The 20847-nt window shown below is 44.6% G+C and overlaps 1 protein-coding gene across 1 annotated transcript in view; it reads left to right on the top strand.

The window, feature by feature from the left end:
* Positions 1–20847, top strand: part of xylt1 (xylosyltransferase I) — a 176807-nt gene that overhangs the window by 141790 nt on the left and 14170 nt on the right. Inside the window, exons 8-9 of the mRNA XM_034187600.1 lie at positions 5549–5814; positions 11156–11354. Coding sequence (XP_034043491.1) covers positions 5549–5814; positions 11156–11354 — 465 coding nt within the window. The remainder of the gene's footprint in view (positions 1–5548; positions 5815–11155; positions 11355–20847) is intronic.

Raw genomic sequence — 20847 nt, 5'->3', positions numbered from 1 at the left:
GATAAGAGAATATTTAGAGCAGAATCCTGCAAATGGTGATAAAAGCATTAAATTCGGCAGAAATACTCCTTAGACATTCCTCTTTTGAAAAAAATGATTGGCCACTTGAATTTACAGTCAGCGTTCAGGTAGGGGTCAACTGAAGAATTACACAGAGGTCAAAATTAAAAGATGCTCCAATCATATTGAAACCTATACCACATTATTTACCTGATCATAAAGATTCCAAAAAGGTATAGTTTGGAGTATCTGTGACTGAATTCTATGGAGTTATGGAATAAAAACAGCAAGAATTGTTGTGAAAGTGTAGTGACACGGACCCACAACAGGGGGCGTAAATGAACGGACAATGGAAGGAGTCAAATTATAACACTTTACTGGTGTGAATGTCACAACCAAACACAGCAGAATCAGAATGTGCAACAGTCAATTAATACAGGTGTCGTGTGGGCAGGCTCGACGATAGGAGACGCCCGTCTGGAAACGAACCGGAACCACACGATTTCCACCGCCACCTGAACCCGAGGAATACTGGAGCCGCCAAGTTCCGGAGTCCCCAGGTGGCCACTTTCCCGGAGTGTCGGATCTGGTACTGCTGGCAGAAAGCAAAAGACAGTCAAAGGGTGGGTGTGTGAACACCCAGTAACAATGGTGGGAATGCCACCTCCACCTACAACACAGTTCAACTCCGGTTGTCTCTGCAGTTCGGGGTGACAAGTGAACGCTCTTCACTTTGTCACCACTCCGCCAGACGACAACAGTGAGTAGTCTCCTGAAACAATATCACAGAATAGAAAAGTAATGTGCGCACGGCACAATCACGGCTGAGGTATTACCTCCAGATGAAGATGATATCTCGGCAGTTTGGTGGAGGTGTCTTCCTGCTTTTATACCAGATGTGTTGATTAGTGACAGCTGTCACCACGGCTTGTTCCTGAGGCGGCAGCGCCCTCTCGTGCCTGAAGCCCGCACTTCAGGCAGGGCGCCTTCTGGTGGTGGGCCAGCAGTACCTCCTCTTCTGGCAGCCCACACAACAAGAATGGTGACAAAGGTCAGTGTCAGTTTGTACAAGGGTCAAAAGTTAAAGTTGCTCCAATTTTGGTAAAAAGTGATGCAAATTAATAGCTGATTTAACAGGATTTTAAAAAGAATAGTTTGGACCATGTGTCATGCTTAATTATCATGTTATGGGGTAACATATGTCACATGTCATAGAATCAAATGGACGTTGACCTTGTTTGACCTTTCCTTTGGAGATCAAGCATTCAACACTGTCAAAACTACTCCATTTATTAATCGTATTAGCTTAACCAATAATTTGCATCCCTTTTTACCAACATTGGAGCAACTTTAACTTCTGATCCCTGTACAAACTGAAACTGACCTTTGTCACCATTTTTGTTGTTTTTATGCCATAACTCCATAGAATTCAGTTACAGATAGTCCAAACTATACCTTTGTGGAATCTTTATGATCAAGCAAATAATGTGGTATATTTTTCAATATGATTGGAGCATCTTTTAATTTTGACCACTGTGTAATTCTTCAATTGACCCCTACCTGACCACTGATTGAAAATTCAAGTGGCCAATTGGTTTTTTCAAAAGAGGAGTGTCTAAGGAGTATTTCTGCCAAATTTGATGCTTTTAGCACCATTTGCAGGATTGTTTCAGTTATCTGCTGCACTATAATGGATAGAAAATCCTAAATTAAAGAGCTGATAATACGAGGAAACAATGTGACATATATGTGTTTTTTTTCTCCAGAAGCATTTTTTGACATGTATGACTTTACATGAAAACAGCATTTTTTTACTTGTTACAAGTCAATAAATCTGACATGGAATAAGAGAAAATTCACTTAAAAGAAGTTCTTGAAACTAGCTGCATGTCACTAGTTTCTAGTCATATTGTTTCATCTCAGATGTGACACAAAACACTGTTTCTGAGAGTTTTTCACTGAAGTTTTTTAAGATGTATCACTTCAAAACAAGTCTTTACATCTTACTGAAATTTCACTTGCTCAGTGATTTTGTTTTATGTTGAGTTTTTGATTCCATATTTTCACTAGTAATTATACAAATACTCTCTGTAAGATTTTGCATTTTTGCCATTTGTGTGACTGCAATTAAAGTCTTTCATCCTGATGATGAGGCTTTGAGAGCGAGTTGATCTGAAAATACGACAAAAAAAAAAAACTTTGACGAGTGGAAGTTTTTTACACTCCGGGGCCACCAAACATTCCCTCTTTGCCGTGCGCGCTCACTGTGACTCTGTGGACACTCACACGCTATAACAGCCTCAACTGCCTCCACAGGAAGTGCAACACGTCTTGGTACTAGTAGACAGCGTTTGAGAAGAGGAGAAGGTTCCGTGTTCACGCACACACAGATTCTGAGCTTCCTTCACCAGACGCCGGGTTTGGTGCATTTTGCACAGAAAGCCAGCGGTGGTGCACGGCTGCAGGGTGATAAATTTTATGATGAGATGCATTTGGGAGGCGTGCTGCAGACGGGCTGTGACGGGTCGGAGCTTTCAGATGTCTGTGTCGAGGCCACTTCAGTCTGAGCACAAGGTCTGAGAAGGTGTAAACAAGCACTTTAAGATCTCCCGGCTTCATGGCGTGGAGCCGCACAGGCCGCTTTAATAAATCATCTGCTTGGATGTGAAGATGCACCAACATCCCGCATTCGCTGCTCCAGCACGAGAGAAAGTTCGACTCCCAAGAATGTGGCACAACTCGATTATTAATCCTTCTTTTTGTAAGCGGGTAGCACTGAGGTGCTCAGAGGTGGCTAACTAACGGGAAATAGTTTTATGTCTGAGACTGAGAAGACGTCTTTGTGTTTATGCCAAGTTGTGGAGGTGGCACATTTCATGATGCACCATCACCCACACAAGCAGCAGTGTGGCACGGACAGAGATGGTGAGAACACCTCGGGCGGGGAGACCAGGCACAGTGATAAAAGAACAGAATTCAATTAACACACACACACACACACACACAGAGTGTTCAGTTCTCTGGAAATATTTATGATGTGTTATGTTCCACCATCATGTGCCTGTAACCAGGAATCACCAGAACTTTCAAAGTGACCGAGCTGCTTTTCCACAGATTAACCGCGCTGAGGCCATGCCCACTGTAACCCTACGCAGATCAACAGCAAAACCTCCTAATATCTTGGGGGAATGAAAAAAAAACACCGGATTTCAAAGATGTAAGTCAGGAATTTAGAAATCAACTAATCGGAATATTTAGTTGTATATAATTCACAAATTTACCAGAAACAAAATTCAAATTACAAGAAAAAAACTTGAATATAAAGTCTGAAATGATGGTTCTTGGTCCAGTGAGACATCGGCATCAATTTGACCAGTTAGCGCTCAGCCTAGGCTCATGTATCATACATCACACTGACAAAGTGAGGAACCTTGGGGTAATTTTTGATCCTACATTGTCCTGACCCTGATTCATGCATTTGTCTCTTCTAGATTGGACTACTGCAATGTTCTATTTTCTGGTTTACCACAATCCAGCATTAGGGCTCTACAATTGGTTCAAAATGCTGCAGCCAGACTTTTGACATGAAGCAGAAGGTTTGACCACATTACACCCATTTTGGTGTCTCTTCACTGGCTTCCTGTCCCAGTGAGATCAGATTTTAAGATTCTGTTACTAATCTATAAAACTGTTCACAGACTGGCACCTCCCTACCTAGCTGACCTAATTAAACCTTACGTACCGGCCCGGGCTTTACGTTCTCAGGGTGCAGGACTACTTTGTGTCTCTAGGGTGAATAAGAAGTCTGCAGGTCACAGAGCTTTCTCTTATCGTGCCCCTGTTCTGTGGAATGATCTCCCTGCATCAATAAAACTGATTCTGTAGATCAGGGCTCACCAACCTTGTTCTTGGAGGCCCCCTGTCCTGCATGTTTTCAAACTCTTCCAGATCCACTCCCAGGAAATTAACTATCAGGTGTGCTCAGCCAATCAACAGCTGGAAGACACCGCTTAAAAAAAAAACAAAAAAAAAAACAGGTGTGACTTGAGTAGGTTGACGTGGAAAACATACAGGGCAGGGGCTCTCCAGGAACAGGGTTGGTGACCCCTGCTGTAAAGACTTTCAAGTCCAGGCTTAAGACGCACTTATTTTCCCTTTCGTATGGCTAGCATACTGACGTAGGGTGTTGCTATGCTTTTTACCCGTTTAAATTCATTTATTCGTAACGGAACAGGTCTCTGCCTCACTTCATCTAAATTCTGGATCTGTCAGTGAAGTTCAGTGCTACCTGCAGGTGATCACCTTAGTATTCTCTCTGTTTCCTTGTCAGTTTACTGCTGGGAACTATACCTTAGTTCAGTTTGTTTCATTTTTAATCACCTTAGTATTTAATTAAACTATATCTTAGGTATAGTTTTTGCCAATGCAGCCCTCCATGCTGGACTGACCACGAGACGTCTTGGCTGAAGCTGATGCAGAACACTGTAGTCTGCTTTTGGAATGCACTGCTACATGATAACGTGATGGATGGACGCTGCTCGCATCCCAGGGAGCTGGACGACCCCCTGCCAATGACTGCGCGCTCATCTCAATAATGGACTTTGTTTTGATGCTGTTGTGTTTTTTGCGTTTCCCGTTTCTTCAGCTTGGAAAATCTTTGTAAAAACCTTGGATGGATTAAGCAGAGGGTCACCCCTTTGAGTCTGGTCTGCTTGAGGTTTCAGAGGGAGTTTTTTTCTTAACCACGGTCACTTGTGTTCTTGCTCTGGGGGTTAGTAAGGTTAGACCTTACTTGTGTGAAGCGCCTTGAGGCAACTTTGTTGTGATTTAGTGCTGTATGAATGAAATAAATTGAGGGGTGGGTTGTCTGGGGGGTTTTGATCTATGGTAGCCCAAACATGCCATCGTAGATAAATCTACATTTTGGGAAGACGCCCAGTTTAAAAGAATTCTTTTATCTCATTTTAAAATAGGGCCTTAAATGTCATATTTTAAAGCTGTATTTCAGAGATACAGATGAAACTGGTTCAAGGCCTGGATTTTGAGGAACTTTGTACACTGAACCAACCAAATCCTCAGATGGCAGGATTTGAGATTTGTTGGCTTCGTTCTGTAACTCATCATCTCATTAGCAACAATGAGTCAAATCAACGTTCACATCAACAGCCATGTGAGAAAAAACCCAGAAACACGACCTTCAGTGCAACGACAAAGAACAAACTGATAAAATGTGTCACATCGTTTCCTGATGTAAAAATTTATAATAATCATAAGATAGAAAGAGGAATGTTTCATTCATTTGTTTGGGAATGAGGCTGAAAAGGAGAATACTCATGTAGGACTCATGCACAGATCCATGCACAGAACCGTGCACAGATCCATGCACAGAACCATGCACAGCAGGTTGACTACACCTCTTTCCTCTTCTGCTTTTATCTGCCTTCTGTCACACAGACACAGGCCGTCCTGATGCATCACCATTTTTAAAGCTTATTTCTTCTTTATCTTGTCTTTCCCTGCCCCGCCCACCTCCATCTCTCCTCTGCAGCAAACGGTGCGTCCCACCTTCTTTGCCAGGAAGTTTGAAGCCAGCGTGAACCAGGAGATAGTCAACCAGCTGGACGCCTACCTGTTTGGAGCCTTTCCCCCAGGAACGCCGGGCCTGCAGGCGTACTGGGAGAACATGTACGATGAGCACGATGGCGTGGCCAGTCTGTCCGACACGCAGCTCACGTACTACCACGCCTTCTCACGGCTGGGCTTGGCCAGGGCCGCCGCCTCCCTGCAGGGAAACCCAAAGGACCACAGCTGCAGGTTAGTACCGAGTTGCTCACGCGCACAACAGTCGCTCAAAGTCCACTTTATCAGGCACACAGTCGTGTTCAGTGTCAGTCATGCTGCCATATTATCTTGAGACGCTGTAAGACATCATCTTGAACTGTGGGAAAACTTGGGACATTTTTTAACTTTTTGTGGCATTTTATGGATTAAACAACCAGTTAATTACTGTATTTTATGGAGTACAAGTTGCGTTTTTTTAAATAGTTTGGGAAGTCCTGCGACTTCTACTCCAAAAAAATCACACCGCCGCCACCGTCGTCTTTAGATGCCAAATGGAACGTGTCAGCTGAATACACTTTTCTCTGCAGCGTATGTTTTCAGCAGCATCTGTTCTATGAGTCTTGCGAACATTTTCTCTTTTCTTAGTGATAAAACACGGAGCCAAGTGATTAAAAACACAGCGAGAGACGAGCTGACTCAAAACACAAAGCAGAGGTGTAAATTACTCATTTGTGAACGTGTGACAGGAAGCGGCGTGTGCCGCGTGTCGCTCGCAAAGCCGCATCGTACCTCAAAACAAAAGTCAAATTTAACCAACACACAACACCGACAGCAGCAACAAACAGCGAGGTGGTGCGGCCTCGCTCGCACAGCATGCTGGGAAAAACTGATCTGCTGCGTTTCTCCCACCGTACCGCTCGGGAACGCTCTGCGACACACATTATTAAGTCAGCATACTGACGGCGTCTTCGGCTGTCCGGTGTCAGCGCGCCTCCCTGCTGCATTCTGGGTGTTCTGTGAAGTCGAGTAAAGGATGCAGGTTTCCATCAGTCAAACCGCCAAACCATCAATCGGCCACACCTGTTTCTGCTCTGAGCCGACGTCCAGGAAACACCAACACACACACACACATGCATGTGCAGTTACATGCATGGGGGGGGGTCATTCCCACACATTGAGCCAGTGGGGGAAACGTTTCCAAAAAGAAACACTTTAGTTTCAACGCATGGAAAAGTGATTTCTAATGGCTAAGAGGTCAGAGGTCAAAAAGGCAAGAAACAGAATCACTGCACACATACTCACCCTCCCACTGGACTGATCCAGTGGGAGGGTAAGTGTGTCCAGATGTGTTTGTTGCTGCACGTGTCCAGATGTGTTTGTTGCTGCACGTGCACAGATCGGCCAAAATCAACCGTTGCATCAATAAAAAGAAATAAAAATGTAAAAATGGAGTGTTAGCTGCCTGAGCTCTGAACGAGTCAGTCACAGTTAATTTTTTCTTTGCAGCAGCAGCAGAAGAAGAATTTTAAGGGCTTTATTCCAGCACAAAAGCAAAGTTTCTGCAAGTTTTGTTAAAAAAAAATTTGAATTCATCTTTTGAGCACATTTGCGAACAAACCAAGCAACGGAATAAAATGAGAAGAAAAAAGTGAATAGAATGTTAAACTGCAGAGCAGATTAAAGAAAAAAACTGGATCACCAGATCATCAAAACCCACTTGAGAGGTTTAGAATGTGCAAAGGTACGAGCAGACAGAGGCGCTCACATAAGCTCCGCCCTCTCTGTCAGTTCACCCAGATAACAGTCAACAATATTTTAAATTCAAGTCATATACAACATATAAGTTCTGCTCTCTATAAATCTTGAGTTTAAAAGCTTTAGGATGAGGACTATCAGTTACGTTGTGAGGCAGCGTTAGCTAAAACAGTTTGGCTCATTTCTCTAAGTGCGCAGTGTTGACCCCAGGAACAGGAAAAGGTCAAGGACAGGCCCACGTTTCTCCCGGCTTCATGAGACAGACTGTTACTTTTAAAGAGGTGGGGATGGACCCGCTGTGTGCCTGGGTGGTTGCCCTCCGTAGTCTGGTGACACAAAACCAGCATCTCCTCCCAGACCTGACCTCAGAGAAGTCTGTAGGTTGAATATCTGTTTCATTCATTTTCTAAAGATTATCCAGATCCAGGTCGCTGTGGCAGCAGACTCATACAGCTCATCCCACATTTCCCTCTGCTCAGTTTTCATGAATTGTGAAAAAGTCGTGGATGAACGTTAAGCATCGCGATCAGACACAGAACATGTAAAAGCAGACGGTGTCACGGTAACTGTAGCTTGGTGTCAGACGTCCTCGGCATTAATGACCGAAATAAAGCAAGACTGTTCTCACTGAGGTCGAGATGCGCTCATACTGCCGCTTCTTCTCTGCACTTTAACCCTCGTTATCTGCAGTGTCTTAGTGGATTTTTTTTTCAGCTTTTATTATTTTGTTGTTGCCACTGATTAAACAAAGGCTGTAAGACAGTGACAGTGATGATGTCACCTTCACGCCAGAGACAGAGACACGGTGCGCGGTGGCGGCGCTGCAGAACGCTGCATTCTGTCTTTTTAAGTCTGGACATATCAGGCGGCGTGTGTGTGTGTGTCTGTCCACATGTTCATCATGAATCACTGCGTGTTCTGCAAGGATTCAAACGTTCTTCAGGCAGATGGTCTGGACAGCCTTAGTGTGTGTGTGTGTGTGTGTGTGTGTGTGAGTGTGAGAGACAGAGAGCTGTGGAGAAGGATTTGGCTGTGTTCAGGGTCCGCTGTGACTCATTTGGAGAGCAGGCCTGAGTGTAGCTTTGCACCAGCTCCTTCTTGCTGACACTTACTCTGGCAACCGCGTCTCTTTTGGGAGAAACGCGGCGAGGAAGGAGGAGAGCCGAGGGATGAGGACAGAAAGCAGGGTGAAAGACGAGATGAACAACGAGGAAGAGGTGTTTGGGAGCACGAACGAGAAGACAATGAGGAGCGGGAGGGGCGGGAGTGTGTGGCGGTATCCTTGTGGGTGTAAATATTTGCTGTTCTGCTTGTCAGGGTAGCGTTTACCAGGACGGGCTGATTGCTGGACCTTCAGCAGAATACTAATGAGGCTGTGGGCACCGGGGAGCAGTGAGGGACCTTGTCCAAGCCTGCATAAAGGCTGCACCAGAGACAACTTCCAGTCGTTGGCAAAACGCACCAGATATGCTAACAGAACGGCGAATAATGCCCAATCATCTGGTGCATGTGCCAGTACAGTGTGCACGTGAGAATGATCCAGAATTGTCCAGGACTGATGACATCACAAACAAACAGCATCAGAGGGTTGATACGGAGACGTGCGCTCCATAAACCATCATATAAATCTACAACTAAATATACATGCTCAGGAGTCACGGTGCAGCTCTAAACCGGCGGCACCAACAGCCATCACAACCTCCATCACCCGAGGACTGAGCAGGGAGCCAGTGGCCTAAAATTAATGTCGCAGTATTTGTCCCTTTTTGGTCAGTGACAGTATCAGATCACAGTATTACTGACTTTGCACTGTTTGACCCCTTTAATAATGATCTTATTTTAGAAAGAGTTTAACCTGCAAATCTGGTGCTTCAGAGTTAAAATCTGGATGAAAAACTTACTCAAACATTTTTACAGATTTATGTTTATAAATTTGTGGCTGCATTGAATTAACACTCGTTCAGGCTTAAAGCAGCCAAAGTCCGCTGCTTCACACGACACAATCACAGAATAACCTTTTCCAAGACAGTTATGTGTTCATGTGAAAGTGACTTTAAAGCCAGTTACATCTATAAGACAAGTGTGTAACAGATGGTTTTGACTCATGTATGAAGCTCAGCAGAATGGGGGGGGTTTACTGGCGGCACAGACCACCTTCAGCAAAGTGATGACTGAGTTTGAAATTAATGGACATTTGGCTTTATTTTCTTTATTTCACTGGAAAAAAAAAAATTAAAGAAATATTTCTAGCTTGGAAGGAGTTCTGTACTATTATTGGGAAAAACTGATTTCCCATGGTGTTGTTAAGCAAAACACATCGTGGCACATCATCACACCGGCGTGCCGCCTGCCCGAGTCAAGACCTTCATTGGTCTGGTTGGATGTCCCAGTTCATCAGAACTGTAAAGTGTTTAGATCCAGTACTACAGAGGACACACACTATCTGATCTGTTTTTGGCATCAGTGTACCGTATTGTCTGGAATATAAGTCACACCTGTTAAAAAATACCTCTTGAAGAGGAAAAATTCAGAAATGCAGTACAGTGGTCCCTCGCTATAACACGGTTCACCTTTTTTAACAGCGCATTGTGTTCTGCGTCCTTATCAGGCGGGCTGGTCCCGGCACCGGTCAGCATCATCGCAATTGCTCTCACTGCCTCCGATGCACTTACTGAGTCTGCGGGCTCGGTAAACGCAGCAGCGGGCCACTCACGCCGCCCTCCTGTCTGCTGTGCGGAGCTGCGCCAAATCTGGCAACAGGTCCAGAGACTATGCTCGCTGATTTGATCTGGATGTTGACCGCAGCCACAGAGCTCTGTGGCCACTGAGAGAGGACTTGGATTGTTTGTGGGTCCCGCATCCATACCTCCGGAGGCAGTGAGCGAAGGGAGAGCATTGCACATTGTGTTCTGCGTGTGTCTGTTTATAATCTTCTCGCCCAGAAGAAAAAAGAGAGTGTTTACACAAGAGAGAAAAGAAATGTTAATGCCTGTTTGAGAAAAGTGTATAAAGTGTGTAGTGAGGGGTTTTACAGCCTTAAAACATCTATAATAATTGCAAAAAAATAGCGCTGACTACTTTGTGGATTTCGCTTATCACGGGTTATTTTTAAACGAGGGACCACTGTACTTTAAAAGACAACAAGCTGAAAAGGTCCAGATTCATTTCACCCACTGGGAACCGCAAACTCCCAGTAAGAGCTGCTCAATGTCACGTCCTTTGAACGGCCATCAGGGGGCAGTAAAGATAAAATTAAAAATGAAATGTGAAAAAAAAAAAACATCAAGTTACACTTAAAGGACGCTGAAGGCATCAGTCCAATAAAAAAAACAGCAGATATTTTCATACATTGTTTCCTGATTCAGGGATCATGAACACCTGCATCCAAAATGGCCAATATGTTAAAAACAAATTAAATTGAGAATTAGATGTTAATTTATAATGTAAAAGGTATTTTAAAGTCTTGTTTTTTGTTTTTTTTTCTTGGATAATCCTCCATGAAAAACATGGGTAAACACGAGGGTTCTGTTTTTTCTGATCCACTTTGCTCCAAGAGCGACGGCAGGCCGCCCTTATTGACAATTATCACTGTGACCAACAAACAGTGTTCTGTTTAAAGGTCAGTGAATTAATGCCTGCGCTGTTACGCAATCATTGACTCGCCGCTAACCTTCAGTTCAAGCCTGCATTAGCCTCTGGTGGCATTAGCATATCCAAGGCCGGGCCCTTACAGAGCCTGTCCAGATGACCCCAGATAGTCCTGTCCTCTCACACAGCTGACAGCTATCAGCTTTGCTAATGGGTTCTCTCCGTCTCTCGTTGCTCGGTGGACTGCCAGGTATTTCCCCATGGGCCACCCGGTGTCGGTGCATCTCTACTTCCAGGCCGACCAGTTCCAGGGCTACCTGATCAAGCACCATGCCACAAACCTGGCAACTAGCAAGCTGGAGACCATGGAGACGTGGGTGGCACCCAAGAGAACCTTCAAGATGAGCTCTCCTCCCAGCGGCACCTTCAGCAGACTGCAGTTCGCCGAGGTGAGTCAGCATGCTTATGTGCACGGTTTAGCATTTAATTATCATCTACTTCTAAGTTGCTTTGCACAAAACAGTCGCTTGGGCGTTGCTTGTGTGAGGAAATGAGTTCCATTAAAGCCCTGAGCACCACAGAGGACAAAACACACACACACGCACACGCAGCTCTTCAGCAAATCATTAGACGTGACACGTACAGCTGATTGCCATGGTGACCTCATATCCATCGCTATGGCGACCTTGCCAAGGCTCATCACGTTGTATCGCCACACAATTAAAGCGGTGGCTGTAATAGGCTGGTAAAATGTAAATCTGCTGAATCCACCCAAGTTTACGGGGACGAGCGCTTGGCACACTGCTTATTTGTGGTTTCCGAGCAGAACTTCTCCTCACCTTCACACTGCAATGTGTCGCACCATCGTCTCGTTACGTTAATCTGCGTTTCTGTTTACCGCAAACACCCATTTAGCTCGAAGCAGCTCAGCTGAGATGTGACAGCGAGGGTGTCTTTTTTTTTTTTAATAAAATAGAGTTAATGGAATTTACCTTTTCTCGCCGGTTTATTGTGCACAGCTGTGTGGGAAGAAGGAAAGCTTCTGTGATGTCATCACAGTTCTAAACTGATTTGTTTGTGCAGAACAAACAAAGACAAGAAAAAAACATTTGACCTTCCAACAAATGAACAATGTGCACAGAAACGTGCATCAACATTTTACCTTCACATATTTATAAAGGAAGAATGCAAAGTTAGAATTCTTTGCTCCAGCTGTGCAAACGATTTTCTAGCAAGAACGTGAGCGACAGAACATGCAGCTGTTAGCCTGTTAGCTCCTTTTATTCCACAGGCATGAGTTGTTACAGTGCACCAGTCAGACGGTCTCTTCAGAAAGTGTTCTTTTTATTCTGCAGTCTCACATCTTCTGTATCTTCAAGGTCATACTGTCACGGTGGCAGTAGACCGCGCAGCATAGACCATGCAGCTCATCCCACACTTCCCTATTTTCAGCCAGGCTCTCTAAGCCCGTCTGAGGAAGCATATCCGAGCCAGCTAGCAGGTGTAATCCCTCCAGCGTGTCCTGGGTTCTCCCTGGGGACTCCTCCCAGTTGGACATGTCTAAAAGACCTCCCTAGGAAGATGCCCACCAGATACCCGACCCATCTGAGTAAGATAAAGTGGGACAGATGAGTAATGTCCAAGTCCACGTTGCCAGCTGCACAAACCTGGTTTACAACTGACATAAACCTATATGATCCAACCCACAACCTCTCTGACAACAAAATTCCAGGGTAATGGATGGGTTGCAATCTCAAACCATTCGGTTAAGTCGTGTTCAAAAGCGTGTCATGCCTCTTTCAAGGCAGACGCAGATGAAGATCTGATTAGTTTATTTCACGGTTCACCCTAAACACGCCCATGATTTATTAGCTATGAACAACTCCTCCCCACTTTGCGCTCACATTCTGCATTAACAGGAAGTTGGAGTTGGACACACCCCAAATGCACCTGTGCTATGCACTTTACACCATGCACTATAGCTCGTCAAGATAGGGCCCATCGAGTTTTCTGCATTTGGCTCTTTGACCTTTTGGAGTTTAACAGTAAATTCAAAAGCGGGACCCAGAGAGCCGGTAGCTCCGTTTACTAGGTTCTGTTTCTTCATTCAGCCTGTGAAGTGCCGTGAGTGACACAAAAGTGACGTGTGCGATGGTTTTTATCTGTACACTCAGCCCAGGACGCCCTCGCAGTGTCAGTCACTTGTCAGTCAAAATAAGACCAGATTAAGCTCCAAGAAGACGACGGTAGCAGTTATGAGCCGTTACACTGTAGCTACACAGCTAACTGAGCCATATGGTTCCTTTAACAATATGTTCTCTGTCCTCTTTTAGGAATAGAGGAAGACATAAGTGTCTTTTTATTCATCTACTGCTGCTTTTACAGGCCGTTTTACAACGTGATTTAATGTCGGAACACTTACAGCCCACACCGTTAAAATTAGTATTTCATCTGAAGACACACTTGACATTGAGAGTTATGTTACTCTGCACCAGATAAATCCAGCAGCACGACCGGAGCTTTAAGCCTCATTCAAACACATCAGACAGTCCCGGATACATTTACTGCATCAGCTCCCATTTTCAATGAAGGATTTAAAATATGTAAGTACATACACATGATGACGTGTAACTAGGGGCGCAACAAAAAAAAGTTAGGCCTTGACCCATCCGCTGTACAGGACGCCCTTGCTGATGCAACCTGCTCATTTATCCAGGTTTGGGACCAGAACTCAGAAAGTACTGGCTGCACACCCCATGCAGCTCATTTAATGTACCTCATTTTTGGGGATTGTGTATCTCTACCTTAAGTTATACGATATGTATCGAGACAAAAGGGCTACAATATGATTCAGGAACAGTACTTTTTGCTATGGAACAATTTGAGTCAAAGAGTTCTGAAACACTCAGATAGAATTCTTTGTTTAATATAAATGCTCTTTTCTAAATTTTCTGCATAGCTTACCTTCCAATAAAAAAATTAACAAGTTAGCTTTGTCAGGTTTTTACTACTGTGCTGTAGCACATTGGCACCGCCTGTTTTCCTTTTGCTCACCAGTGGGAGCAGAACAACATACAGCAGCAGAAAGCACAACATAGAAAAAAAAAAAAAAAAACAGAAGAAGCAACCTGTTGCTCATAGCACAACTTTCCAGTTCTGAAGTGGTGTGACAGTATTAATTAACTGTGATCTGATTGTCAAGTCCAAACAGGTACATTTATCTGTGATACCGCCTTCCACTATCAGATATGCTGATTTTGCTTTTAATTAAAAGTTCAATGTTCCACTCACCAGTCTCCTGCCCACAACAGCCTCACAATAACTTTTGAAAGACATCTGGGAGAGTTAAAGAAGTGGAAGTGGAGCTAAAACAGCTATATACAACTTTAAACTCCAGCCATCAATCAGTTCATAGTACATGAGATCAGTTCAGTGGTCCGTGTATCAATATAGTCATATCTGTTACTTTAAAATCTATTTAGATTTGTATCAGTTAATTGATACATCCCATATTTATTCAGGTTTTGGAACCCAAATACACAATCACAAGCATCAACAATACTTTCAGTCAGACGTTTGCTAATTATTCCCAAGATGAGCTAACTGAATTTGTGACGGTTTAGTTGTTGGACTTTTTTTTTTTTAATCTGTAGTATTTTCAACAAGTAAGTTATTTATAACTTCACGGACACTATTGTGAGTTGATTGTTGGCTTTCAGTGTGTCTTATTTTCACCAACACTTAACTTTTGAACTGAATAAACAGTTGAGATGTTGCTGCACATTTGAGTAGCTTTTGTCGCCATCTAGCGGGTGATGTGAGCATTTCAGCGCTTCTGTACGTTTCCTAATTGAAATCCAAAATTCAGTAAAAAGGGCATTTATAAATATCAGAAATGCATGATTTTTTTTTTTTTTTGCACTCAGATCTTTGACCTCCCAGTATTAATGTATAAAAATTTTGATTTTGAGAGCTTAGCAGTTCTTGAGTGTTAGGACGCTGAATGTTTTGCCGTACAGACAGTTTGTAAATGAATTTCTTTTTTTAAATCATCTTGAGATGAATCGACAGTGACGATTAGTCACAGCGGCCTGACTTCATATAATTCAGTTTATTCCACTTCTCGTTTTAACTACTGTGTGAAAACCGTAATTACATGCGTCAACTCGCCAGCTCGCCGCGACCTCACAGCTAAAAATGTTTTTCACACCTTTACACAACATCATCGTTGAAATGGTGTTTCATCTCGTTCTTCATCCTTTCTTCTCTGCGCGTTGCTCCACAGTGTATCGTAATTAGCAGCTATCGATCTTACCCACAGACCGGCGGTAATGTAAAAGGCGCCCCGGGGGGAGTCGTGCGGTGCAGCACAGAACACCTGTGCTTGATTAACTCCACCAAAAGCCCCACTAATAAGCCTCTGAACGGGGCCCCCAGGGGCCTCCATGCCCCTGGTTTTTAATCAGGGCCAGATGTAGTCTGCGAGCGTCCACACCGCTGCCTGAACACACTGACCCGACTTTTTTAATGCAGACAGCAAACTCTGGGCACCAAAAAGCTGCAGATGTACAGAAACATTTTCCAGGTGTTTGTGCTGGATTAAAAAAAATGTGGATTTAAGATTTTTCATCACAGGAAGCAGGGAATGGATCAGAGCGCCGTATGTCCATAGGCACGATTTATGAGCCATAAAAGAAAAGTAACAAGTGAAATGAATATTGTTGTATGGCTGGGGGGCCTGGCTGCCTTTTTGTTTCTGTCTTTTGTTTTTCCTTCCAGGTGGCTTGCATTTGGGACTGAGTGGCTGTGTTGCTGAGGTTATCAGGACCTCACCCTGATCACCTGCGGCTAGTCAGGACTCACAGCTGAGGTGCATCTATATGGATTGGAACATGGTGGCATTTAAGACTGGAGTATACAGTGTGTATTTGCCAGAGACTCGACCTTGTGACCAGACGGGTGAGATCGTCATCTCGGGAGCCATCTCATCATCAGTGGATGCAGAGAACGTCCAGGGTTTGATGCACGGTCTGTGAAAGAGGAGGGGGTGAGGTCTCACGCTCGTCAGCACACTTCCTGAGGTACGTTAGATTTTGTGACTAACATTTATAGTCAGTAAATGTGGTGTCCCTCACACCTTATTATATTGAGCTGTATGTTAGTCATGTATCGGCTTCCACTGCAGTGGAGTTTTGTGAACTGGATGTTCCATGCCTGCAGGTTGGAAGCTGATTAGTAATCAAGCCAGGAAGTGTTTGCTGTTTGTACACCTTTAAGTGTTCTCTCTGTGTGTGGAGTGTGGACTCACATAATGGTTCCTTCTTTCACAGACTCGGTTTGTTGCGGCCACCTGGGGGGTGTCGGCGGGGTCCTTGGGTCCGAACAGCTTCTGGCTCCGGACCGTTAGCGCTGCTGGGAGCGCACCACGCCAGACCGCACTTTCTTTTGTTATTTTTTGTATCACTGTTATGTATTAAATTCAGTTAGCCTTTGTACCGTGCTCTGCTTATTTCATACTGGGTCCTTCAAACGCTGGTCGGTTCTCCGAGCTGCGTCCGACACATAACAAATATTGTACGAACCACCATCAGATGCACTAACCATTTTCTCACTCTTGTGGAGAAACTGGGAAGTTTGTTCTTGTTCATCAGGCCAACAGCGATGAATAAATGAAGGTTGAAAGGCCTGAAATTAATGGCAGTTGGTAATAATCGGCGTTTATGAACAGAAATCAGAGAAACTGATTCACACCAGGGGAAAAAAAAGTGAGGAAGTACCGAGTGTCGAAAACTGGCCTTGTCAGTGGAGATAGGGTCTAATTGAAAACGGAGTCTGGGTTGTGATCCGTTTGCCAGGTCAGCAACAGATCCATGAAGGCAGCTTCTTCTCCGCACAGTTGTTTGTGACGCGGAGCAGCTGGATGGTGCGATTGGGTTCTGGTCTTAAGCCAAAGCTCGGACTGAATCTGGAGGTCATCGTAAACTACGGGTGGAAGGCAAAAGTGGCCGCGAGTTAATCCCACTTTGACCTACTTTAAAGTGGAAGTAAGAATTTATTGCTGCTACTGGCTTCATCTCTTACCTGCCTCGATATATTTAATCGTGGAGAAAGTGAAACCCCCAGTCACAAACACAGAATCAATATCCACTTGAAACTGCTACTGTAACAAATGCAACATTTGTGAAAGTTATTAAAAAGTCAAACTGTTGGTAATTTATTTCTGTGGCTATAACAGCAACTGGATTTAGAAATCAGTATTATATTTTTACTTGTTTTTACCTGTTAACAAAAAACCTGACAGTATGGTAAAGTGTTGTTACATTAGCAGTGTGTGTGTGTGTGTGTGTGTGTGTGTGTGTGTGTGTGTGTGTGTGTGTGTGTGTGTGTACAGCTGTATGCAAACATTTGGGCACCCCTGATAATTTTCATGATTTTCCTTGATAAATCATTGGTTGCCTGGATCAGAGATTTCAGTTAAATATATCATATAGCAGATGAACACAGTGATATTTATGAAGTGAAATGAAGTTTATAGGATTTACAGAAAGTGTGCAATAATTATTTAAACAAAATTGGGCAGGTGCATAAATTTGGGCACTGTTGTCATTTTATTGATTTGAATACATTCAGCACTAATTACTGGAACACAAAATTGGTTTGGTAAGCTTATTGACCCTTGACCTCCTTACACAGGTGAATCCAATCATGAGAAAGGGTATTTAAGGTGGCCATTTGCAAATGTTTCCCCTCTTTGCATCTTTTCTAATGAGTGGCAACATGGGAGCCTCTAAACAACTCTCAAATGACCTGAAAACAAAGATTATTCAACATCATGGTTTAGGGTCAGGATACAAAAAGCCATCTCAGAGATTTCAGCTGTCAGTTTCCACTGTGAGGAACATAGTGAGGAAATGGAAGACCACAGGCACAGTACTAGTTAAGGCCCGAAGTGGCAGGCCAAAAAAAATCTCATAAGCTGAAGCGAACGATGGTGAGAACAGTCATAGTCAACCCACAGACCTGCTCCAAAGATCTACATCATGATCTTGCTGCAGATAGTGTCTCTGTGCATTGTTCAACTATACACTTTGCACAAGGAGATGCTGTATGATGCTGTAATGCAGAGAAAGCCTTTTTTGCATACATGCCACAAACAGAGTTGCTTGAGGTATGCTAAAGCACATTTGGGAAAGCCAGCTTCATTTTGGAATAAGGTGCTGTGGACTGATGAAGCTAAAATTGAGTTATTTGGACCTAACAAGAGGCGGCATGCATGGCTGAAAAAGAACAGCGTTCCAAGAAAAACGCTTGCTACTTGCAGTAAAATTTGGAGGTGGTTCCATCATGCTGTGGGGCTGTGTGGCCAGTGCAGGTACTGGGAATCTTGTTAAAGTTGAGGGTCACATGGATTCCAGTCAATATCAGCAGATTCTTGAGAACAATGTTCATGAATCAGTGACAAAGTTGAAGTTGCGCCGGGGCTGGATCTTACAACAAGACAACGACCCTAAACACTGCTCAAAATCTACTAAGTTATTCATGCAGAGGAACAAGTACAACATTCTGCAATGGCCATCTCAGTCCCCAGACCTGAATATTATTGAAAATCTGTGACAATAAATGAAAATAAAATTTCTATTTTATTCTATTGTATGTGTTACCCTGTTATAATAATAACAACAACTTTATTTGGATAAATACATTTTGAATAAATTGAAAGTGCTTAACAGTAACAATTTAACATAAAACACCACAGTTTAAATAGCAAAAGTTTAAATGAAAACATCAAAACCATCCATCCATCCATCCATCCATCCATCCATCCATCCATTTTCTTCCGCTTTATCCGGAGTCGGGTCGAAGGGGCAGCAGCTCAAGCAAAGCCGCCCAGACCTCCCGATCCACACACACCTCCCCCAGCTCCTCCGGGGGAACCCCAAGGCGTTCCCAAGCCAGCTGAGAGATGTAGTCCCTCCAGCGTGTCCTGGGTCTTCCCCGGGGCCTCCTCCCAATGGGACGTGCCCAGAACACCTCTCCAGCGAGGTGTCCAGGGGGCATCCGGAAAAGATGCCCGAGCCGCCTCAACTGACTCCTTTCGACGTGGAGGAGCAGCAGCTCGACTCCAAGCTCCTCCCGAGAGACCAAGCTCCTCACCCTATCTCTAAGGGAGCACCCAGCCACCCTGCGGAGGAAACTCATCTCGGCCGCTTGTACTCGCGATCTCGTTCTTTCGGTCATGAGCCAAATCTCATGACCATAGGTGAGGATCGGAACGTAGATCGATCGGTAAATCGAGAGCTTTGCCGCCCTACTCAGCTCTCTCTTCACCACGACGGTCCGATACAGTGACCGCATCACTGCAGATGCTGCATCGATCCGTCTATCGAACTCACGCTCAATCCGTCCCTCATTCGTGAACAAGACCCCGAGATACTTAAACTCCTCCACTTGAGGCAAGGACACTCCACCGACCTGAAGAGGGCAAAGCACCTTTTTCCGGTCGAGAACCATGGCCTCGGATTTGGAGGTGCTGATTTTCATCCCGGATGCTTCACACTCTGCTGCAAACCGCCCCAGTGCACGCTGAAGGTCCTGATTTGACGAAGCCAACAGAACCACCTCGTCTGCAAACAGCAGAGACGAGATTCTGTGGTTCCCAAACCAGACCCCCTCTACACCCTGGCTGCGCCTAGAAATTCTGTCCATAAAAATAATGAACAGAACCGGTGACAAAGGGCAGCCCTGGCGGAGGCCAATGTGCACTGGAAACAGGTTTGACTTACTACCGGCAATGTGAACCAAGCTCCTGCTGCGGTCGTACAGGGACCGGATAGCCCTTAGCAAAGGACCTCGGACCCCGTACTCCCGGAGCACCCCCCACAGGGTGCCCCGAGGGACACGGTTGAACGCCTTCTCCAGATCCACAAAACACATGTGGACTGGTTGGGCGAACTCCCATGAACCCTCGAGCACCTGATGGAGCGTGTAGAGCTGGTCCAGTGTGCCGCAACCAGGACGAAAACCACACTGCTCACATACATAAAACACATACATGCTGTGATCACGTCAACATGTCTGTAATGTGCTTTTCTGACTTTTGTTTTACCGTATCGTTTTCCAAAAGTCTTTAAGCCAACAATCATGTGCAGCGCAATAATGAAACATGACTTTTTACTCACAAAATGTACAAACCTACAACAACAAAGACCCCCCCCCCCCCACACACACACACACAGAACCGGTCTGGCCAAGCAACAAGTTGTGTGTGTATCTACATAACCTGTGTGTGTGTGTGTGTGTGTGTGTGTGTGTGTGTGTGTGTGTGTGTGTGTGTGTGTGTGTGTGTGTGTGTGTGTGTGTGTGTGTGTGTGTGTGTGTGTTCGTGAGCTGGTGCAGAGAAAAGCCTGTGAGCTGATTTAGGGGCGCTGCCTACGTATCTGCACCTGTGCCAGCTGCTGCTGCTGATCCTTGAAAACTTTGACTGCTGGACCACTTTTCTTTGCTGCTTGTTGCCAGTCGACTCTCGGCAGCAGCTACTGAAGCAAATCTGGAGAATCTGAGTGTCTGTGAAGTGATCCATAACAATGTTCATCTCTCGGTCATGTGACTGAGAGTAGGTTCCTGTGATTGTACTCGTACTTCTTCTTTGAGGTCTCCGATCAGAGCGTCAGTGCCGATCAATGGGGGTTATGGTGCGAGTCTTAAATAAAGTCACTGTACCAAACCAGAGAGCCGATGAGTGAGAAAAACCAAAGTCCATGTGGCAGAAACAGCAGAGGTCAGTCGAATAATCAGGATGAAATTGAGGCGTTCTCAGGCGGCAGTGACACGCCATCGTTCTGAGTCGTTCATGCTCGATTTATACCGTACGGTGCAAAGTCTATTTTCCGAGGATGAAACGCGAGGCAGTTCCAGTCAGCCATTCACTGCCCGACAGGGTGA

Source organism: Thalassophryne amazonica, chromosome 15, assembly GCF_902500255.1.
Source record: "Thalassophryne amazonica chromosome 15, fThaAma1.1, whole genome shotgun sequence".
In the NCBI taxonomy this organism is placed as follows: Eukaryota; Metazoa; Chordata; class Actinopteri; order Batrachoidiformes; family Batrachoididae; genus Thalassophryne; species Thalassophryne amazonica.
Note: the sequence above shows the minus strand (reverse complement) of the source record. Positions and strands in the feature narration are given on the sequence as shown.